This window comes from Choloepus didactylus, chromosome 3 (assembly GCF_015220235.1).
Source record: "Choloepus didactylus isolate mChoDid1 chromosome 3, mChoDid1.pri, whole genome shotgun sequence".
Classification (NCBI taxonomy): Eukaryota; Metazoa; Chordata; class Mammalia; order Pilosa; family Megalonychidae; genus Choloepus; species Choloepus didactylus.
The window spans coordinates 26,147,245-26,171,757 of record NC_051309.1 but is presented as its reverse complement, the minus strand read 5'-3'; the positions used below and the strand labels follow the sequence as shown (position 1 = coordinate 26,171,757).

Below are 24,513 nucleotides of genomic sequence, written 5' to 3'. Positions count from 1 at the left end.
GTTCGTTTCCTGAGGAGTTCGTCAAAGTTGTCGGTTCGTTTTCTGAGGAGTTCTTCAAAGTTGCCGGTTCGTTTCCTGAGGAGTTCGTCAAAGTTGTCGGTTCGTTTCCCGAGGAGTTCGTCGGACGTCTTCCTTGGAGTTGACAGCTTGTTGACGGCTCTGCAGAATTTGGACTCGTGGGCTCCCGCAGTTGCGTGAGTCACTTTTACAATTTGATAATAAGAGACATCTCTCATTGATTCTGTTTCCAAGGAGAACCCTAACTAATACAACTTGGTACCAAGAGTGGATCTTGAGAAACGGAATCTTAAAATGGGCTTTTACAACTTGTTTTCTACTCTGATTAGATTCAGAGGCACTAATGACTCTATTTCCAATAATCAAGAGGGTACTAATAGTCCATGGCAGGAGTTGGCAAAGGAAATACGCAAAATAGCACCATCTGATTCTCCTAATTGTGCTCTAGTACGAAGCGAGGCTCTGGGTGACAGCGCTTTCAACACTTTCACGGAGTTTTGCAGTATTAAGAGGTATAATGATGTTGGCTGGCTGCTCTTAGATACTTTGGATACAGTTGTAAGAGAAAGGGATGAGCTAAAGGCTTCAAATTCAAAACTTGAATGCCATATGACAGATGTAAAGGGTTCCATCTGTGCACGGAAAGAAAATCTTATTTCCTGTGCCCACAGACTGGAGGTTTCTGAAAATCAGACGCAGTCTCTTATTGTGCGAGTAGCACATTTACAGCGTAAACTAAAATCTCAACCTCTCAGGGTGTCTGCTGTTAAAGTAAAGGCATTGATTGGAAAAGAATGGGACCCAGAAACTTGGGATGGGGACATATGGATTGATAATAATGACAGTGAGGACATTGGAACCCTGGATTCTGCTGTGTCATTGTTAGATTTACCTGTAGAGGGCTGTCCTGGGGAAACAGCTTCTCTGCCTCCAGTCTGCCCTAAGGAGCCTGCCAGGCAACTCCCACCTAAGGAGATTAACCCTTCAGTGCCTGCTAATCTTGTAATCACCTCCCCTGAGGAAGCAGCCCTCACTCCTCTGTCTGGAGAGATTAATCCTGTTTTAAGAGATGAAAATGCAACAGAGTGCCCTGAGGTGAATGGCTTGAGAGATGATTCTAACTCTTTTCATGACCCACCCCCACCACCAGTTTTTGCTTCAAGACCTATAACTAGGCTCAAGTCCCAACAAGCCCCAAAGGGTGAGGTACAAAGTGTGACCCATGAGGAAGTACGCTATACTCCAAAAGAACTGTATGAGTTTTCCAACTTATACAGACAGAAACCAGGGGAATATGTGTGGGAATGGATGTTGAGAGTATGGGATAATGGTGGAAGGAATATAAGGTTGGATCAGGCTGAATTTACTGATATGGGCCCACTAAGCAGAGATTCTGCATTCAATGTTGTAGCTCAAGGGGTTAGAAAGGGTGTTAACAGTTTGTTTCGGTGGCTGGCTGAAACATGGATCAAAAGGTGGCCGGCATTACCAGAAGTTGAAATGCCAGAACTGCCCTGGTATAATGTGGAGGAGGGGATTCAAAGGCTTAGAGAAATTGGAATGTTAGAGTGGATTTATCATGGAAAACCTGCTCACACAGCCCTGGAATGTCCAGAGGACACACCTTTTACCAGGACTGTAAGGAATAAATTTGTGAAACTAGCTCCATCATCCCTGAAGAGCTCTGTAGTCGCCCTTCTCTGTAGGTCAGATATTACTGTAGGAACTGCTGTCACTGAACTGGAATCCTTAAACACAATGGGGATAATCGGGTCCCGAGTCAGCAGAAGCCAAGTGGCTGCAGTTAATCGCCACAGACAAGGTGGACAGGGCTACCATAATGGAAAACAGGCTCAAAGCAGCAATCGAAATAATATGACTCGCAGAGACTTATGGCGTTGGCTAGTGGATCATGGAGTACCAAGTAGTAAAATAGATGGACAATAGACTAAATTCTTGTTTGAACTATATAAGCAGAAGAATTCTAGGCCACATGAACAAAAATCTCCCTTGAATTACAAAAACAGAGAGTCACAGCCCCTTAATCAATTCCCAGACTTGAGACAGTTTACAGATCCAGAGCTTCTTGAATGAAGGGAAGGCCGGGTACCCTTGGAGAAGGACCCTGTCACACTGCCAAAATTTTACACTGTTAATCTTCCTCCCAGCCTTCCCCAGGGGGACCTACGGCCTTTTACCAGGGTGACTGTGCATTGGGGAAAAGGAAATGATCAGATATTTCGTGGATTATTAGACACTGGGTCAGAAGTGACATTAATTCCCGGAGACCCAAAACGTCACTCTGGTCCACCAGTCAGAGTTGGGGCTTATGGAGGTCAGATGATTGATGGAGTTTTAGCCCAGGTCTGTCTCACAGTGGGTCCAGTGGGTCCCCGGACCCATTTTGTGGTTATTTCCCCAGTGCCGGAATGCATAATTGGAATAGACATACTCAGCAACTGGCAGAATCCTCACATTGGTTCCCTGACTCCTGGAGTGAGGGCTATTATGGTGGGAAAGGCCAAGTGGAAGCCACTAGAGCTGCCTCTGCCTAGCAAAGTAGTGAACCAGAAGCAATACCGGATTCCTGGAGGGACTGCAGAGATTAATGCCACTCTTAAGGACTTGAAGGATGCAGGGGTGGTGATTCCCACCACATCCCCATTCAACTCTCCTATTTGGCCTGTGCAGAAAACAGATGGGTCTTAGAGGATGACTGTGGATTATCGTAAGCTTAACCAGGTGGTGACTCCAATTGCAGCTGCTGTCCCAGATGTGGTATCATTGCTTGAGCAAATCAACACATCCCCTGGTACCTGGTATGCAGCTATTGATCTGGCAAATGCTTTTTTCTCAATTGCTGTCAGCAAGGACCACCAGAAACAGTTTGCATTTAGCTGGCAAGGCCAGCAGTTTACATTCACCGTGCTACCTCAGGGTTGTATCAACTCTCCAGCCCTATGTCATAATATTGTCCGCAGGGATCTTGATCATTTCTCCCTCCCACAAGACATCACACTGGTCCATCATATTGATGATATCATGTTGATTGGACCTAGTGAGCAAGAAGTAGCAACTACTCTAGATTTGTTGGTAAGGTATTTGCATGGCAGAGGATGGGAGATAAATCCAACAAAAATACAGGGGCCTTCCACCTCAGTAAAATTTCTAGGTGTCCAGTGGTGTGGGGCCTGTCGAGATATTCCTTCTAAGGTGAAGGATAAGCTGCTGCATCTGGCCCCTCCTACAACCAAAAAAGAGGCACAACGTTTAGTTGGCCTCTTTGGGTTTTGGAGACAACATATTCCTCATTTAGGTGTGCTACTCCGGCCCATTTACCGAGTGACTAGAAAAGCTTCTAGTTTTGAGTGGGGACCGGAGCAAGATGAGGCTCTGCAACAGGTCCAGGCTGCTGTGCAAGCTGCTCTGCCACTTGGACCATATGATCCAGCTGATCCAATGGTGCTGGAAGTGTCAGTGGCAAATAGAGACGCTGTTTGGAGCCTTTGGCAGGCTCCTATAGGAGAATCACAACGCAGGCCCTTAGGATTTTGGAGTAAAGCTTTACCATCTTCTGCAGATAACTACTCTCCATTTGAGAAACAACTGTTGGCCTGCTACTGGGCCTTAGTAGAGACAGAACGCTTAACCATGGGCCACCAAGTTACCATGAGACCTGAGTTACCTATCATGAGCTGGGTGTTATCTGACCCACCAAGCCATAAAGTTGGGCGTGCACAGCAGCACTCCATCATAAAATGGAAATGGTATATACGAGATAGAGCTCGAGCAGGTCCTGAAGGTACAAGTAAGTTACATGAGGAAGTGGCCCAAATGCCCATGGCCCCCACTCCTTCCACCTTACCTTCTCTTGCCCAGCCCACAGCTATGGCATCTTGGGGAGTTCCTTACAGTCAGTTGACTGAGGAAGAGAAGACTCGGGCCTGGTTTACAGATGGTTCTGCACGATATGCAGGTACCACCCGAAAGTGGACAGCTGCAGCACTGCAGCCCCTTTCTGGGATATCCCTGAAGGACAGTGGTGAGGGGAAATCCTCCCAGTGGGCAGAACTTCGAGCAGTGCACCTGGTTGTTCACTTTGCTTGGAAGGAGAACTGGCCAGAGGTGCATCTGTATACTGATTCCTGGGCTGTTGCTAATGGTTTGGCTGGATGGTCAGGGACTTGGAAGGAACATGATTGGAAGATTGGTGACAAAGAAGTCTGGGGAAGGGGTATGTGGAAAGACCTTTCTGAGTGGGCAAACAACATGAAGATATTTGTGTCCCATGTGAATGCTCACCAGAGGGTGACTTCAGCAGAAGAAGGTTTTAATAACCAAGTGGATAAAATGACCCGTTTGGTGGATACCAATCAGCCTCTTTCCCCAGAAACTCCTGTCATTGCCCAATGGACTCATGAACAAAGTGGTCATGGTGGTAGGGATGGAGGTTATGCATGGGCTCAGCAACATGGACTTCCACTCACCAAGGCTGACCTGGCCACAGCCACTGCTGAGTGTCCAATTTGCCAGCAGCAGAGACCCACACTCAGTCCCCAATATGGCACCATTCCTCGGGGTGATCAGCCTGCTACCTGGTGGCAGGTTGATTACATCGGACCACTTCCATCATGGAAAGGGCAGCGATTTTTTCTTACTGGAATAGACACATACTCCGGATATGGGTTTGCCTTCCCTGCACGACATGCTTCTGTCAAAACTACAATACGTGGACTTACAGAATGCCTCATCCACTGTCATGGTATTCCACACAGCATTGCTTCGGACCAAGGAACCCACTTCACAGCAAATGAAGTGAGGGGATGGGCACATGCTCATGGAATTTTGTGGTCTTACCATGTTCCCCATCATCCAGAAGCAGCTGGGTTGATAGAACGGTGGAATGGCCTATTGAAGACTCAGTTACGGCGCCAACTAGGCGGCAATACCTTGCAGAGCTGGGGCAGTGTTCTCCAGGAGGCTGTGTATGCTCTGAATCAGTGTCCACTCTATGGTGCTGTTTCTCCCATAGCCAGGATTCATGGGTCCAGGAATCAAGGGGTGGAAACAGGAGTAGCACCACTCACTATCACTCCTAGTGATCCACTAGGGAAATTGCTTCCTGTCCCTGCAAGTTTAAGCTCTGCTGGTCTACAAGCCTTGGTTCCAAAAGGAGGAGTGCTTCCCCCAGGAAACACAATAATAATCCCATTGAACTGGAAGTTAAGGCTGCCACCTGGCCACTTTGGGCTTCTTATGCCTCTGAATCAACAGGCAAGTAAGGGGATTACTGTACTGGCTGGGGTGATTGATCCTGACTATCAAGGGGAAATAGCACTGCAACTACACAATGGAAGTGAAGAAGAGTTTTCCTGGCATACAGGAGATCCCCTGGGGCGTCTCATAGTACTACCATGCCCCGTGATTCAAGTCAATGGAAAACTGCAACAACCCAATCCAGGCAGGACTACCAATGGCCAAGAAACTTCAGGAATGAAGGTTTGGGTCACCCCACCAGGCAAAGAACCACGGCCAGCTGAAGTGCTTGCTGAGGGTAAAGGGAACATGGAATGGGTAGTGGAAGAAGGTCGTGATAAATATGAACTACGGCCACGTGACCAGTTACAGAAACGAGGACTATGATGATATGAATATTTCCTCGTTTTGTGATGATTATGTTTGTATTTGTCTGTGAAGAAAATATTTTTGCTTTCTTCTCTGTCTTATCCCCTTATCATATGGCATAAGTTGTAACGTTCATTTTGAAGATATGGTTTTAGGTGATGTGTACAACTGCCAAGTTGACAAGGGGTGGACTGTGATGGTTGGGTTCATGTGTCAACTTGGCTAGGTGGCCTAGCTGTCTGGTCAAGCGGGCACTGGACTGACGATTGCTGTGAGGCTATTTGAGGCTGGTTGGTTTGTCGGATCATCAGTCAATTGACTGCAGCTGACTGATGACTCATCAAGGGGCGTGCTTCCACAGTGAGAGAATGCAATTGGCTGGATTTGGTCCGGGTGATCAGTTGGAGGCTTATAAGCCGGACGGTTAGAGAACCTTCACTTCTTCTTCAGCTGCTCAGTGAAGCTTTTCCTGGGGAGCTCGTCGAAGTTGCCGGTTCGTTTCCTGAGGAGTTCGTCAAAGTTGTCGGTTCGTTTTCTGAGGAGTTCTTCAAAGTTGCTGGTTCGTTTCCTGAGGAGTTCGTCAAAGTTGTCGGTTCGTTTCCCGAGGAGTTCGTCGGACGTCTTCCTTGGAGTTGACAGCTTGTTGACGGCTCTGCAGAATTTGGACTCGTGGGCTCCCGCAGTTGCGTGAGTCACTTTTACAATTTGATAATAAGAGACATCTCTCATTGATTCTGTTTCCAAGGAGAACCCTAACTAATACAAAAGGCAATATACCAAAGCTAAATGTCTACAAGAGGGGGATATAAGGGAGGGGTATGGGATTCTTGGCATTGGTGGTGTTGTCTGCCTTTTTTATTGTATTTTATTTTTATTTTGTTTTGTCTTTTATTGCTTTTTAGTCATCATTCTTTTCTTTTTCGTTTTTCCTTTTTTCTTTTTTCACCTCTCCCTCTTTTTTTGCGGAAGAAATGGAAATGTTCTCATAGAAAGTGGTAGTGAATGCATAACTATGTGATTATACAGGGAACCATCGATTGTTTACATAGAATGGAATGTATGGTGTATGAATAAAACTGTCTAAAAAATAAACACAGGATACAAGTACTGGAGAAAATGTGGAGAAAGAGATGTACCTCATCGCCGCTGGTGGGGAAGTAGAATGGTGCAGCCCAACTGGAGGGCAGTGTGGTGGTTACTCAGGGAGCTAAGCATGGGGTTGCCATATGGTCCTTCAACCCTGTTACTGGTATATATACTTGGAAGAACTGAAAAGAGGGACACAAATGGTCATTTGCACAGTGGAGTTCATGAGGTCTACATTCATGATTTGCAGTGGATGGAGGTGGCCTAAGGGTACATCGACTGATGAACGGAATGGCAAACTGGTGTATACATACAATGAAATATTAAGCTGCTACAAGAGGGAATGAAGTTTTGAGGTGAATGGGCATGGTGCCAGTTTGGATGTATTATGTCCCCCAAAATATCATGTTCTTTAATGCAATCTTATGGGGGCAGATGTATTAGTGTTGATTAGGTTGGAATCTTTGGATTAGGTTGTTTCCATGGAGATGTGACCTACCCAACTGTGGGTAATACCTTTGATTAGATTATTTCCATGGAGGTGTGGCCCAGCCCATTTAGTCTGGGTCTTGATTAGTTTACCCGAGTCCTATAAGAAATCAGACAGAAGGAGCTCAGTGCTGCAGTTTACAGAGACATTTTAGAGACAGCCTTCGAAAGCAGACTTTTGCTGACACTTTGGAGATACTAGCCCAGAGTTTGCTCTAAGAAGCCAAGCCTACACGTTTTGGAATGTCATTTTCAAACACAACCTGGGAGCAAGCACACACCAGCCACATGCCTTCTGAGCCAACAGAGGTTTTCCAGACGCCAATGCCTTTCTCCAGCAAGGGTATACCCATGTTTATGCATTGATTTGGACACATTTATGGCTGTAGAACTGTAAATTTGTAACCAAATGAAACCGCTTTATAAAAGTCAATCCATTTCTGTTATTTTGTATAACAGCAGCATTAGCAAACCAGAATAGACATTGAGGATAGCATGCTAAGTGAAATAAACAAGAAATGAAAGGAAAAACATTATAATGCCTCACTGTTATGGACTGACTATAATGTGCAAACTCTGAGAACTGAATCTGAGAACATGGGTTATCAGGGGAAGGCTTATTGTAAAGGCTCCTAGATTGTAAGCTCTTACAGCAGTTACGTCTATTTCTAAGATGCTGGGCTCTTTGTGTATAACATGGTTGGTCCCTGGAACTTTGAGTATCTATGTGTCACCTGAGACTCAGAGCCAGAGCCCAGCAGCTATGAGTGTTAGCATTACTCCATACAGCAAATGTTAAAGAGTCTGAAAAAGAGATCAAACTTCAATTAGGATATGAATGAAATGGGCTTGGTAAGGACTAAGGTAAATCAGACTAATGTATAAAGGACGATATTGACAGTGTTTTAAAACTTCAACTTCTGTGTGAGACCAAAGGAAGAGATGTTTATTAGGTACAAAATCTGTATTTTTTTGTAACACACTATATAATTTAACTTGTAAGGTTAGTTTACTCAAACACTATAATTACATGGAACTTTGAATAGGGAGTGAAATCTGATTGGTTTGTACAGGTTAGTGTGAAGCCCGGATACATCCCACAGTAATTTGGGCAGAGAATAAAAATGTATTTGCAAAGTGTCCTTGAGGGACTGGGGGAAAATGTGGAAATATTAAACTCCCCCATCTGGGGAATTAATGATATTCTCACAAGCATTGGGGACTACCAATTTAGAAGGCCGAACCCTCAATCTTGGGGGTTGCCCTTATGAAGTTTATCACTGCAAAGGAGAGGCTAAGCCTACTTAAAATTGTGCCTAAGAGTCACCACCAGAGAACACCTTTTGTTGCTCAGATGTGGTCTCTCTCTATAAGCCAACTCTGCAGGTAAACTCACTGCCCTCTCCCCTACATGGAACATGACTCCCAGGAGTGTCAATCTCCCTGTCAATGTGGGGCATGACTCGTGGAGATGAGCTTGGTCCTGGCATCATGGGACTGAGAAAGCCTTCTTGGACCAAAAGGGGGAAGAGAAATGAAACAAAATAAAGTTTCAGTGGTGAGAGATTTCAAATGGAGACAAGAGGTCATTCTGGAGGTTATTCTTATTCATTATATAGATATCCCTTTTTAGTTTTTAGTGTATTGGAATAGGTAGGAGGAAATACCTGAAACTTGAACTGCAACTCAGTAGCCTTTATTCTTGAAGACAACTGTATAACTACATAGCTTACACTGTGTGACCATGTGTGATGGTTAGCTTCATGTGTCAATTTGGCCATCTGATGGTGTCCAGGTATCTGGTTGAGCAAGCACTGGCCTAACTGTTACTGCAAAGACATCTGTGGCTGGTTAATAAACCAGAAAGCTGATTTATACAATCATCAGTCAATTGACTGCACCTGTGATTGATTACATCAACGAAGGGCATGTCTTCCTCAATGAGAGAATTCCATCATCTGGATTTAATCCAATCAGTTGAAGACTTTTAAGGGAGAGAGGGAACCTTCACTTCTTCTTTGGCTTGCCAACAAAACACTTCCTGAGGAGTTCATTGAACACCTTCAGCAGAGTTGCCAGTTCGCTGCCTGCCTTACTGAATTTGGACTTGTGCATCTGCCCTATGGAATTTGGACTCATGCATCCCCACAGGTGTGAGACACTTTTATAAAATTTTATATTTACAGATATCTCTTGTTGGTTCTGTTTCCCTAGAAACCTTAATTAATACACCATGTGATTGTGAAAATCTTGTGGCTCCTACTCCCAGTGTATGGACAGATGAGTAGAAAAATGAAGACAAAAGGTAAATGAATAATAGGGAGGGATGTGGCATATGGAATATTTGGGGTGTTCTTTTTTCTTTAATTTTCATTCTCATTTCTTTTGTGTGTGTGGTAATGAAAATGTTCAAAAATTGATTGTGGTGATGAATGCACAACTATATAATGGTACTTTGAACAACTGATTGTATACTGTGGATGACTGTATGGTTTGTGAATACATCTCAACAAAACTGAATTTAAAAAAAAAATTGCGAAACTAAGACCAAGCATATCTACTAAATCCACCCCATTAATAAAAAGCCTGTCAAACTACATCACAAAGTAAAACCCAACCACCCTATTTCATCAGTTCTATGACGCAATTTTTTCACATATCAATATTAACATCTATTATGTCAAGATCAATTTATAATTGCCATCTGCCAGATGGAGCTTATGATGTAGGTGGGATTGTGCAAACTTGGTCTTAGCTCACCATGCTGTCATTCATTGCTTCAATTCAGTAGTGTGCACTGATGGAACTACACACAGAGTGTAACTGCCATCACACACTATGATTCAGAACCAAACACAAAGGGATTGTGCACAGTCAGGCATCAAGAGAAGAAATGGAACCGTCATTTGATACTGAAGAAGTAAATGCTCATTTTTGGAAGAACAAAGGCAACAATCTAGTGCTTTACAGGACCTAAGGGAGATAGAACCCACAAGGAGATGAAGTGTGTCAGATTTTGTTTCTCAGATATGGGCAAAGGACTGTGTTCACACACCAAGCAACATACCTGAAGCAGGACAAGCTGCAAAATCCCTAGGAAGAGATGAAAGAAAGCTCAGAGCAATGAGGACCTAGTGTGACAATTCATCCATGACACAGGAACTATCATAAGGTATTAAGTTTATTTTTAAAAGAAAGAAAAGAAGAACACTGCTAAATGAACACCCACCCATATGATATATCTTTGTGCCCTGTCAATTACCCTTTTCCTTTCAGTGTTTCCAAATTGTCCTTCAGAAAACTTTATTGCTAGTTTATTAACCGTCTCTTGATAAAAGATAAACTGAGATTTTGTGTCTACTTCTCTATATTCAAAATCACGTCATAATCATTCAACTATACCATTTCAAATTTAACAGACACAAAGCTTTTCTCAAGGCTGGGTAGAAAGAACAGGAGAGTATGAAGAGCTACAGATTACGCAGTGTTCCCTCCTTATTCATTTACTGTATACACCCAGGGGAGAAAAAATTCATTCTACTGCATGGCTCAGCCTGATTCACAAATTACCAGCTAACATTTTGAAATGTCATTTTTATTGATCACCATTTGATGTTCCATTTGCCTTTCCTGGAGTAGATAAATTATGCTTACAGCATTTCCCTAATAGCAGACCTTGAAAATTTGAGTTTAAATGAACACTGGAAAAACGTAACCAAATGAAATAACTAAAAAAGCTATGCGGATGCATATAAATTAATGCTGATTTTAGCATTCATATATATTTTCCATAAGACTCCATAGGTCACAATAAGAGTCCTAGTGCACCACGTAATAGAATAATAACACATTTTAAGGCATCACAGACAGCTAAAAACTATAAGAGACAAATCTCAGCCACAAAATGTAAATCTATCAACTGAACACATATGACACATAAAGCATGCTTCAAAGAGTAAGAAGATTAGAAAAATGAATCTCAAATCCTATTCCGTAGAACCTAGATATCTGTGCAGTATGTCACTCCATAATAAAAATCAGATAATAAAGATCAATTTATCTTGCCAGCTATCATCATTCCTTTCTAATGATTTAACTAATAAATTAGTCAATGAAAAGTTCTTGTTACTCCACAGTAACAGATGAAAAATATGCTTTATAAAATAGGTATAAAGTTTAAATCCATTTTAATACTTTCAAATATAGTAGTTAATTTAGCAAGCTAATTTACAAATGACTGATACAACATTAAATTATCCAAGTTAAAACAATTACACTTTCAAGTAATAAGTGTTTTGTCATCTTTAGGTCCATTTACATACAGAATGAACTGCTAGTCCCAAGCTAAAGATACGCTAAGAGAATATGTAATTTATTTAGCCTTTGACTATAAAGCCAAAATATTCATAGGGCTTTCATATCTTAAGTCACTGAAAATTTTTAGAGGAATTACAGATTTCAAACTTTTTACTCCAGAGAAAACAGAGCATAAAGCACAGAAGTATCTATTATAAAGTGATCCAGAGAAATTACTGACATTACATTGCAAAAAGTGAAACTTCTACCCAGCCTGCAAAACCCATTCCAAAACCATGTCCTTACATGATGCCTCTATTGATCAAATGAGGCATAGTTAGCTCTAAGGCCTCTGATTCAGAGCACTTCATCTTTTCAGTGAACACTGATGGCACTTAACACATTCTTCTTTGCATTGTAGAAACTTGTATACCAACTCCATTACTAGCATTTTAAGTTCTTTTGAGCCCACAACAAATACATGCTGAATGAACAAAGACTGAATGGATGGATGGTTGGATGGAGGCTTGTGGCAACAAAATCCAAGGTTATGGACCACAGATTAAGATGTTGAAAATCATTTTGTGAAGACGTGCTGTCTGGCAACAAAGAAATATCCTTTTAGAAGTTCTTTAATACTTTATATTTCTGCCAGAACACTATCTATGTTCTAATTAATATAAAATAGGAATTTCAAAAATTCTTTATTATCAAAAAACCACATTTTGGCAGTACAAAGACAAAAATTTCATTATCCAGGGAAACAACATCACCTAGATTTTAGTATAAAATTTAATCGCGTCGAGGGGAACCTAAGATGGCGGCTAGGTGAGACAGAGAAAAAAACACCTCTGTGGAAAACACTAGATAAAAAACCAGAAAGTGACCCAGAACACCACTTCCAGAGTAGCAACAGCCGCACAAGATCTGCTAAAGCCACAGGGAACATGCGTTTAGTGAAACCTGGAGTCTGCATTCTGAAACGAGTGAGTTGAGTCGGCTGAGTCCCTCGGCCACGCTGCGGTGTGGGGAAACGGTGGGTTGGCATTTTTAAAAAAAAAAAAAAGAAGAAGCCTGGGAACAGCTGCAGATAAGACGGGAGCGGTCTGGACTAACACCTTGGTGTCTGGGGTAGAGGATACCCCTTCCCACACCCACTGCTGATTGTCTCGGGTCCAGGGCAGCAAACGGGAGATGCACGACTTGCAGCTGTCTCCCCAGCGGGCGGGGCTGCTACTGCCTGGGGCTGAACACACAGCACAGAGCCAAGCCAAAACACCCAGCCCGACAGGGAGTCTCCCGCAGCACCGCTCACACAACACAATATTGGCCATGGACAGTTGCCTTGAATACACCCACGGCTGATGGTCCCGGAGCTGGAAGGGTGTAGCTGTGCGGAAAGGGGGAAGTTAACACATCCCATTCAACTATCTTTGAAGCAGGCTGGGAACACCCCTACACAGCCCAGTGGCCCAGGGCTTCCCTGGAGGCCGGCGCTCACTTGTGACGTGACACGGCCCTACCCTCCCCCCAGCAGAGGTCCTGGAAAAGCACAGCAGGGAGGGGGTAACCGCTAGGAAATCCCAGGGAACCTATGCCAATACCAGGGACTTTTGTGTCAGTGGCAGAGAACAGCCTTAAATCTCCGGGAACACCTGGGAGGTCTGATTATTAAACCTGCCCTTCCTCCCTAACCCCTCAGGCACACACCCCTCATTGAGGGCACACAGCACCGACAACACACCCAAATTAAGTGCACCAATTGGACCCCAAAAGAATCAGATCCCCACACACCACAAAGTTGGGGAGAACTGACTTGAGGGGAATAAGTGACTCACGGACGCCATCTGCTGGTTAGTTAGAGAACGTGTATGTCACCAAGCTGCAATTCTAAAAATTAAAGATCAAGTAAAGCAAATGCCAAGAGGCCAAAAACAACAGAAAATCTTAAAGCATATGATAAAACCAGACGACATGGAGAACCCGAACCCAAACACTCAAATCAAAAGATCCGAAGACACACAGTTCCTGGCAGAATTAATCACAGAACTACAGACAGGCAATGAGAGCATGGCACGGGATATAAAAGACTTGAAGAAAAGCATGGCACAGAATATAAAAGACATAAAGAAGACCCTAGAAAAGCATAAAGAAGATATTGCAAGAGTAAATAAAAAAAATAGAAGATCTTATGGAAATTAAAGAAACTGTAGGCCAAATTAAAAAGACTCTGGATACTCATAATACAAGATTAGAGGAAGTTGAACAACAACTCAGCACAGAACAGAAAATGAAAGAAAAAAAGAAAGAATGGGGAAAAACATTGAAAAAATTGAAATGGATCTCAGGGATATGATAGATAAAATAAAACATCCAAATTTAAGACTCATTGGTGTCCCAGAAGGGGAAGAGAAGGGTAAAGGTCTAGAAAGAGTAGTCAAAGAAATTGTTGGGGAAAAATTCCCCAACCTTCTATACAATATAAATACACAAAGCATAAATGCCCAGCGAACTCCAAATAGAATAAATTCAAACAAACCCACTCCAAGACATATTCTGATCAGACTGTCAAATACTGAAGAGAAGGAGCAAGTTCTGAAGGCAGCAAGAGAAAAGCAATTCACCACTACAAAGGAAACAACATAAGACTAAGTAATGACTACTCAGCGGCCACCATGGAGGTGAGAAAGCAGTGGCATGACATATTTAAAATTCTGAGAGAGAAAAATTTCCAACCAAGAATACTTTATCCAGCAAAGCTCTCCTTCAAATTTGAGGGAGAGCTTAAATTTTTCACAGACAAACAAATGCTGAGAGATTTTGCTAATAAAAGACCTGCCCTACTTCAGATACTAAAGGGAGCCCTACCAACAGAGAAACAAAGAAAGGAGAGAGAGATATAGAGACTTTTAACAGACATATATAGAATATTACATCCCAGGTCACTGGGACACACGTTCTTCACTAGTGATCATGGATCTTTCTCCAGAATGGACTGTATGCGGGGACATAAAAACAAGCCTCAATAAAATAAATAATAAAAAAATGAATTTATTCAAAGCACATTCTCTGACCACAATGGAATACAAATAGAAGTCAATAACCATCAGAGACTTGGAGAATTCACAAACACCTGAAGGATAAAAATGAGCGGGAGATGAAAACATTCCCGGATAATCAAAAGCTGAGGGACTTCATCACCAGTAGATCAGTCCTAAGCAGGCTGAAAGGAAGGGACACTAAACAATTGACTGAAACCACATGAAGAAATAAAGACTTCCCGTAAAGATCACATGGTAAATATAAAGACCAATACCACTGTATTGTTGATTTATAACTCCACTATTTACTTCCTACAGGATCTAAAATACATAAACTGTAATGATAAATCAGTGGTTTTGGACTCAATGTAAAATATGTAATTTTTGACAAGAACTACATAAAGGTGGGGGAATGGAGGAGTACAGGAACACAGTTTACATGTCCTATTGAAGTTAAGTTGGTATCAAAGAAAAACAAGATTGTTATAGATTTAAGATGTTAAATTTAAGCCCCATGGTAAGCACAAAGAAAGTATCAGAGAATATGACCAAAGAGATGAAAAGCAGAGTAGGGGTTCCAAGAAATAGGGGAAGGGGCAATGGAGAGTTAAGAAATGAGAGTAGGGTTTTTGTTTGGGGTGAAGGGAAACTTCTAGAAATGGATGGTCGGAAGGTGACAGCATTGCAACATTCTAAATGTGATTAATCCCACTAATGGAATTCTAGGGAGGGGTGGAATAGGAAGATTTAGGCTATATATATATCTTTCCATAATTGGAAAAAAAAAAAAAAAAAAGAAAAGACAGTCTAAATAGATGACAATTAAATGCCAAGGATGATCCTGGATGGGATCTGAGGTCGGAGGAGAGGAGGCTCAAAGGGACACAGATGGGACACAAGAAAAAAAAAAAAAAAAAGGAAATATAGAATGTAAGCTTTATATCAATGTTGAATTTCTTGAACTTCTTAGCTGCGTTTAATGAGATTGCATAAAATAATGTTCTTGTCTATGGGAAAGGTATATGTGAATTATACTGTTTGTTCAAAGATATGTGCAGCTTGCTCTCATATGTTCAGAGGACAGAGCAATAGAAGATGGATGTTAGGGAGGGAGGAAGGGAGGGAGAGAGGGAGGGAAAGAAAGAGACAGTGGTGTGACAGGATCTTAAAGGTGATGGATCGGGGTATCAGGGGAGGGGGTTCGGGGTATGATGGAGTTCTATGTATGGGGTTTGTACTGTTTTTGCAACTGTTCCTGTAAGATTGAACTTACTTCAAAATAAAATTTATTATACAAAAAAAAAAAAGTGAATGCCCACCCCAGGTCCCCCTTTTCCATGGTGCTGCACTTGGGAGAGATGAACCCCAAATGTCACAAATATTTTGTTCCAGATCTGAAAACAGGACTATTAGCAAAGGAAGAATACTTCCCTGATCTCTCCATTCCCAAATTTGCTGAAGCCCAAGGGAGTAGGCCCAGGCTGCACTGACTGTGACCATACTTCTCATATCCCATGAAAGCAGGTCAGTGTAATCTCACACTGATCTGAACCTGTGCCTTCGTGAGGAGGAAAAGTAACACATGTGAAGTCTTTATTTAATTTCTTTCATCACTAATTTAACATTATTTCATATTCCTAGTACAATAAGGTTTTCTTTAACAGTTTTAAGTTTATGTTTCAAAAAATGTCAGCTTCTTTAATTCTTCTTGTAGTATTTCACTTAAGAACTGTATTCACAGGAACATTACCACAATTATTAAATTAACCTCATTGTAGTACAAATATCTCATCTAGGGGCCTTGTCCCAACCTCAACAATTACCCAATCATGTCCTATCAACCAAGTAAAATTTTAATATTAACAATAATGTAGAAATGTAGAAAGGCAAAACATAATAGTGCCCATTCTCATATCAAACATGGCATTTCTTTTTCAGGTATATTTATTCTCTTTCATCTGAATATATCTGAATTATTTCCTTCATCTGGACTTATTAGAAAGCAGCTGAATCATCTTTTTAAAGAATATTCCTCAAATTGTGTTGTTTTTTTTTCTGTGTTTTTTTCCTGATGAAATTGAGTTTATGAATTTTAGGCTGTATTGGCAGAAAATTATTTTTCCCTCATGGTGATTTTTTTTAAAAGGAAATTTAATTCTTGTTTATTTCATTGTATTGAATTCATTTTAAACATTATCTATACGCTACAACACACAAGTATCAAAAATCACTACTCTATAATAAAGCAAAGCAAATTTTCAGGGAAGCAAGTAACGTGAAATAAATACTTTGCCTCCCACGTTGCACAAGTTTGCATTAATGGGTTATGTTCAAGGCTTTGATTAATGATTTCAAATTATATAAACAGTTCTCTTCATTGAAAAAAAAATTTAATTGCATCAATATCATAACGTAATGACACAAAAAACTTGCTTATCAGATAAAAGCAATTGGTAAGAATAGCGTATAAAACTATGTACTCACAATGACTACAACCTTGTAAAACAAACAATCTATGGTGAAGGAAAAAAGGCCAGGAGGAAATACTACAAAATGACTTGAATTGGTGGTTCCAAAGGAAGGAAACCATGGGCAACGTGTTTCTACTTTCTTCGTCTTCAATTATTCTATTTTATCTCCTTATGATAATCTCATTACAATATATCTCCATGTAACTCCTCACATTTTATCTCCTTAAATTAAATCACATCGTGTGTTAATTACTATCTGCTTTTAGCCTTAAAATAATGTTTCAGATCAGAGACATAAGTTTGAGATACTGCTCAGTCACTCTAGTGGTGTGAATTTGATAAAGACTCAAGTTCTTCAAGTCTCAAGTTCCTATTCTACGTAAACCACCCTAGTAAGACTAAATAACATAAAATGTAAAACACATATTGCGGTAGTGCTCAATTATATCACTGCCCTTTTCAGCACTTTTTATTGTTGATTGAATTCCTGTACAGTAAGAGAGATCTCGGATGGTAGTTAAGATGTAATCAAGTTATGTTACGAAAAGCCTCCTCAAAAGAGATGGGGGCTGGGGTGGAAGGAGGGTGCCTCCTCCATGAAAGAACTTTAAAATCAGTTACTGAGAAGCTCAAGAAAGACATTTTTAATAGATCCCAATATTCCATTCCACTTAGTCTGGATAGAGCCTCAGAATCCTTCTGAACACAGCAGTCAAGGTAGCCTGAAGGGAGCAACATGATCATTAAAACTTATGTGTCATCTGCATCCCAGATAACAGGTTTCTTAAGGAGCTTCTCCTAGAACACAGAGCATGATGCCTATGACAAAGGAGGCATTAAATCACTGATTGCTAAAGGAATGAATTTTTATCACAGATTTGCCAAAGAATTAAATCTGTGATTTAATCCAATTCACCCATAATTTAACTATGCAGATGTTTAAGCTTTTAAATTTTTTTTTATTCTTTTAGTATTTAGCAAAAGAAACCTTGTAGCTAAAATAATAAAGAAAACTGACATTTCATCAGTACCTTTCCACACACTGTTTTCGAGATAGGGGAGGCTGACATCTTCGATTATGAGCTTCTCGCGCAGCAAGTCTAGCTCCTGACACCTGAAAGAGTATAAAGTCCATTTAGTAAACTATCAAACTTGCTATTCAGTATTGGAAAAACAGTGTCACATTCCTGTCATCAGGCAACCAGAAATTTAAGCAGCTCAATGTTGTAAACAAGCATTCATTTCTGAGGAAAAAACACAACACAGAAATGGAAATGGGGGGGGGGGCAGATTCTAGAGCAGTTTGAAGCAATATTAAAGCACTGAGACTAACTCTCCTGATGATATTAATGGATCATCAGAAGAGTGATAAACAAGACTGCTTTCCAATAAACATGAAAAAGCTGAAAATTCTCTGGTCAAAACATTCAAAACCTTAATTGTAGCTGAACCGAGGAGGATACCAAGCTCATAATTATATCTCTAAGTGCCTTAAGAGGGTCATGCAGCAGTTGCATAAAAGATGTTCAGTGCATATATTCAACAACAACAAAAAAGTGTTCTTTGAACACTGCCTGGAAATGATCATAACCTAGACTCTTTAGGAAGAAATCTATATTTGCAAAGGGAAGATCAGCCACCCAATACTAATAGAGGAACTTACTGTAACAGTAGTTTAGGGCACCAGTAATTAGAGCAAGATTGTATTTAAATAGTCTCCTGAACCCAAAACTAAGTATGACATCTCTTTTAGAGATGCATCTCATATAATGTTCAAACTGTATCCATTTTAATTTGTTTAGACATTCTCAATAAAATTCATGTACATCAAAAATATAAAATTGTATATGCAAAAAGTTAATGTACCTTTTCATCTTCCCATTGAAAAAAATTACAGTCTTTCCTATCTCTACAGGCTGAGCAGGCATAAAACCTCCGTGTTTCTTCTTTCCCTTGGTTCACCTTTACAAACAGAAGAGTAGGTCCTAGTTCCAGAACAGGGAAAAAAGCACATCAAATACTCATCTACATCAAGTTTCTTAGTTTTCACAGCCCTTAAATAGGACTTGTTCTGGTTTTATAGGCAATTTATCGTAATTAAATCTACCATTCTTGTCAATAAACTACTTTTTTCTCAGTCACAACATTCAGGCAATGACTGCTTATTAGATATAACTATTAATCTTTGAAAACTGGTTTCCGCCAGAAAGGAAACGCTATTGTCAATATAGCAGCCGCACGCAAATTGAAAGATAAGGACCTGGGTCATGAGACTAAAACTAGAAGGAGGTCTAGAGAACTAACCACTTTGCCCCCTCCAGCTCCGTTGCCCTTTCGGCGAAAACTCGAGCTTTTAGATTTGAACACACCTCCCCATAACTTAGACAAAAACTGAGCCTGGTTTCCAGGCAGACCAAAATTCATTCAAGCGTTTTCCTTGACATTTTTTTATTGAAAAGACTGCACAACAACAAATGAAATCTTCGAAAGGTTGGACAAGGAGAGATATTTTATCCCATGCATCCTCTTTGCCCACAGTTTACCACGACTCCCACCAAAAAAAGAGTAACAGCCCTGGAGCCAAATCAGAACAGTCGGGACTATGATGGTTTCTGAAGAAAACTAAAAAACAAAACGTTCCGAAGTAAGGACGTTTTCCAGGAATTACACATGGTGCGGGGAAAAAAAAAAAATACTGGCTGAAAATCTAGGAGCTCCGAAAGCCCACAAACCTCCAGGCCAACTTTTGCCCCTGACTCCCGACAACCCGGTTGACACCAGACGCCGACCCACCGTGAGGACACAGTGGGGCGGGGGCGGCGGGATACGGAGAAAGAACCACCTCCACTCCTGATCCTCCCCGGCGCCCCGAGATCCCCTCTGCCTCCATAGCTTCAAGCTGGTCCCTGGGGGCTGCCATCTTCCCGCTGCCGTCCCGAAAGCCTCAGTCCGAACCAAGGAGCCTGAGAAAGAGCGTCGCCGCGAGCCACAGCAACCCACAGCGCCCCCAAGCGCCCAGGAGGAGCTACAGACGCAGGGGCGGAGGGCATTCCCGGAAACAGTCCGTGCAGGGCGCCTCGGGAATTCCGCTAAGGGACTGCTTGTCGCAATTGCGCCATGAGGTGGATTCGCGCCTGTTTTGCGCTTCACCTTCAGCGCCTGCCAGAACCCTCCTTTTAAAAAATATATAACCGAGAAATAAGACGGGCCTTTGGAGGAAAGATTTTGGACTAGTTATAGGTGCAAAAGGCCGCATCACCACTAACAGCAGCAAATGATAGCAGTGCAATCCCCTTTTTTTAAAGTCACATTCAGTGTCTTCTTCCAACGTTTGAACAATGTTTACAGTTACACAGCCATTAACATTTATACATGTGCTTAAGTATACAAAGGTTTATGGTAGCATCCTCTTTATACTTTAACATGCTCCTTTGGGGAGAGGTATCACAGTATAATTATTTTGGCTCAGGCCAAAATCTTGGTATCATCCTTGATTCCTCTCTTTCTTTCATACTCCACATCTGACCACCAGTAAATGCTGTATACCTTCAAAATATATCCAGCATCTGGCCCCTTCTCACCACCTCCTCAGCTACTTCCTCTGCTCCAAGCCACCATGGTGGCTCTCCTAGGCCACTGCAGTAGTCAGCTCATGGGAGTTGGCTTCTGCCCTTCATGCCTAGTGTCTGATCTCAGGAAGTCAAAGTGATTGTTTTAAAGCGTAAGTCAGGCCATGCCCCTCCTCTTTGCAAACTCTGCAGTGGCTCCCATCTTATTAGACTAAAAGTGAAAGTTTTTATAATTGCTGATGATCTGCCCTTTCCCATGTACATCTCTGACTTCATCTTCTATCCTCTTCTTTCACTTCATCCACTCCAGCTACATTTGACATCTCACTGCTCCTCAAACACACTAGGCTTTTGCACAACATGTTTCCCTTTCCTTTTCCCTGAACACTAGTGCTGGTGTCTGTCTTTGGGAAGATGGAGCCAGGGAAGGAGGCCCTGAAGAATCTTATGGTGGGCTCAGGTCATGGCAGGGCATGAGGGGCCTGTGGGTAGGTGTGTCCCTTTGGCCCCATAATTTTTTTGCCCTGTGGGACCTGGCTGGAGGAGAGCCAGGGAGAAGACCCTCCCACCCAGGTCTAAGGTGGAACCAAGCCTACCCAGCAACAAGAATAGTCAAGTTAAAATGACATGCAAAAGCATGGATAACCCTTGCAAATAAAATGTGGAACCAAATAAGCCCAAAGAAAAAGAGTATACATTCATATAAAGTTAAAAAATGGATAAGGGTAATTGTTACAAAACTGTGAATGTAATAAAAACCATTGAATTATACACTTAAAAAGAGTTGATTTTATGGAAAAAAAAGTCATAAAGGGTAAAACTAATCTATGATGCTAAAAGTAAGGGTAAGACAAATCACCGGGATACACATACTTCTCTAGTGCTCACGGAACTTTCTCCAGAATAGATCATATGCTGGGACATGAAACAAGGCTCAATAAATTTAAAAAGAATGAAATTATTCAAAGCACATTCTCTGACCACAGTGGAATACAATTAGAAGTCAATAACCATCGGAGACTTAGAAAATTCACAAATACCTGGAGGTTAAACAACACACTCCTAAACAATCAGTGGGTTAAAGAAAAAATAGCAAGAGAAATTGCTAAATATATAGAGATGAATGAAAATGAGAACACAACATACCAAAACCTATGGGACGCAGCAAAAGCGGTACTCAGGGGGAAATTTATAGCACTAAATGCATATATTAAAAAGGAAGAAAGAGCCAAAATCAAAGAACTAATGGATCAACTGAAGAAGCTAGAAAATGAACAGTAAACTAATCCTAAACCAAGTAGAAGAAAAGAAATAAGAATTAAAGCAGAAATAAATGACATAGACAACAAAAAAAACAATAGAGAGGATAAATAACACCAAAAGTTGGTTCTTTGAGAAGATCAACAAGATTGACAAGCCCCTAGCTAGACTGACAAAATCAAAAAGAGAGAAGACCCATATAAACAAAATAATGAATGAAAAAGACGACATTACTGCAGATCCCGAAGAACTTAAAAAAATTATAAGAGAATACTATGAACAACTGTATGGCAACAAACTGGATAATGTAGAGGAAATGGACAATTTCCTGGAAACATACGAACAACCTAGACTGACCAGAGAAGAACAGAAGACATCAAGCAACCAATAACAATCAAAGAGATCCAATCAGTCATCTAAAAGCTTCCCACATAAAGGTTGAAACTGTGTTTTTTTGTTTGTTTGTTTCGTTTTTTTTTCTTTTTTACTTTAATTGTTCTTTTTCACTTCAAGTTTTTTGTTTTGTTTTGTTTTTGTTTTATTTTGAAATAAATTCAAAGTTATATGAACAGTTGCAAAAACAATACTAGCCCCATACACAGAATTCCATCATACCCTGACCCCCCCTCCCCTGATAGCTCAATCCACCAACTTTAACATGCTGTCACATCGCTATTTCTTTCCCTCCCTCCCTATCATCCATCATCTGTTGCTCTGTCGTCTGAACATATGAGAGTTAGCTGCACACATCCTTGAGCATTCACTGTAATTCACGTATACACTTCCCATGAACAAGAACATTCTTTCATGCAATCCCATTAAGCACAGCTAAGAAGTACAATAGATTCAACAATGATACAAAGCTTACATTCTATATTTCCTTTTCCTTATGTCTCAACTGTGTCCCTTTGAGACACCTGTCCTCTAGCCTCCTGTCCCATCCAAGTTCATCCTTAGCATTCAATTGTCATCTGGTTAGACTGTCTTTTGTTTTTTGTTTTTTGTTTTCAGTTGTGGAAACATATATACAGCCTAAATCTTCCCATTCCACTCCCTCCCTAGCCTTTCATTAGTGGGATTAATCAGGTTTAGAATGTTGTAATGCTCTTTCCCACCATCCATTACTAGAAATTTCCCTTCACCTCAAACAGCAACTCTACACTCATTTCTTAACTCCCCATTGCCCCTTCCCCCATTTCTCTTAACCCAAACTCTACTTTTCATCTCTATGGTTATATTCTCTAATAATTTCTTTGTGTTTACTGTGGGGCTTAAAATTAACCTCTTAAATCCATATCAATCTTGTTTTTCTTTGATACCACCTTCACTTCAATAGGACACATAAACTATGTTCCTATACTTCCGTATTTGACAGTCTGATCAGAATATGTCTTGGAGTGGGTTTATTTGGATTTATTCTATCTGGAGTTCACTGGGCATTTATGCTTTGTATATTTATATTGTGTATAAGGTTGGGGAAGTTTTCCCCAACAATTTCTTTGAATACTCTTTCTAGAACTTTACCCTTCTCTTCCCCTTCTGGGACACCAATGAGTCTTAAGTTTGGATGTTTTATTTTATCTATTGTATCCCTGAGATCCATTTCAATTTTTTAGATTTTTTTCTCCATTCTTTCTTTTGTTCTTTCATTTTCTGTTCTGTGGACTTCTAGGACACTGAGATGTTGTTCAGCTTCCTCTAATCTTGTATTCTGAATATCCAGAGCCTTTTTAATTTGGCCAACAGTTTCTTTTATTTCTATAAGTTCTTCTATTTTTTTATTTACTCTTGCAATGTCTTCTTTATGCTCTTCTAGGGTCTTCTTTATGTCGCTTATATCCTGGGCCATGGTCTTCTTGATGTCCTTTAAATCCTTTGCCATGTTTTCATTCCTCGATTGTAGTTCTTTGATTAATCCTGCCAAGTACTGAGTCTCTTCCAATATCTTGATTTGTGTGTTTGGAGTTGGATTCTCCATATCATCTGGTTTTACCATATGCATTAAGATTTTCTGTTGTTTTTGGCCTCTTGGCATTTGTTTTGCTTGATAGGGTTCTTTCAACTTGTAAAAAAAAAAAAAGGATATCAATCTAATTTTTCAGAAACACAGTTTGGTGATGTACTCTTTCTCTAACTAACCAGCAGATGGTGTCTGTGAGTCACCTATACCTCTCAAGTCAGTTCTCAACCTTGTTCCCGCAGTGTGTGGGGAAATGATTCTTGTGGGGTTCAGTTGGAGAACTCAGTTTGGGTGTATTGCTGGAGCCATCTGCCCTGAATGTAGGGCATGTGTACAGGTGGCCAGGGAGGAAAGGCAGCTTTAGTATTCAAATCCCCCAGTTTCCCAGAGATTCAAGTCCACCGCAAGATTCTAAGCCCTCATTTCAGTTCAGCCCCAGACCCTCTCTCTCGCTGTCCCACAAACCACCGGACTTGGTGTAGTGTCCCTGGGTTCTCCGAGTGGGTACCCCCTCCCAGCTGCGATCCTCCAGGAGCCCAGCTGAGGGAATGCCGTGCTATATCACCAGTGCATGCCATCCCTCAAGGGAAGCCCTGGGCCGCCAGGACGTGCAGCAGCGCTCTCCACCTGGTGCAAAGATGGCCTAACAGGGCATCTCAACCCCGCCTCCTTGCACAATTCCTCCTTCCCAGCTCTGG

At 41.2% G+C, this 24,513-nt stretch overlaps 1 protein-coding gene across 3 annotated transcripts in view; it reads right to left on the bottom strand.

The window, feature by feature from the left end:
• ZCCHC4 (zinc finger CCHC-type containing 4) overlaps positions 1-19,968 on the bottom strand; it is an 83,249-nt gene extending 63,281 nt beyond the window's left edge. For 2 of the 3 annotated variants that reach the window (XM_037829521.1, XM_037829519.1), the window contains exons 1-3: positions 19,820-19,968; positions 18,893-19,011; positions 18,058-18,140 (exon numbers count right to left, since the gene is read on the bottom strand). In XM_037829521.1, the coding sequence (XP_037685449.1) occupies positions 18,058-18,140; positions 18,893-19,011; positions 19,820-19,946 (329 nt within the window). In that variant the 5' untranslated portion in view covers positions 19,947-19,968. The remainder of the gene's footprint in view (positions 1-18,057; positions 18,141-18,892; positions 19,012-19,819) is intronic. The other variant, XM_037829522.1, reaches the window with a different exon arrangement.
• Between the last annotated feature and the right edge of the window lie 4,545 nt (positions 19,969-24,513).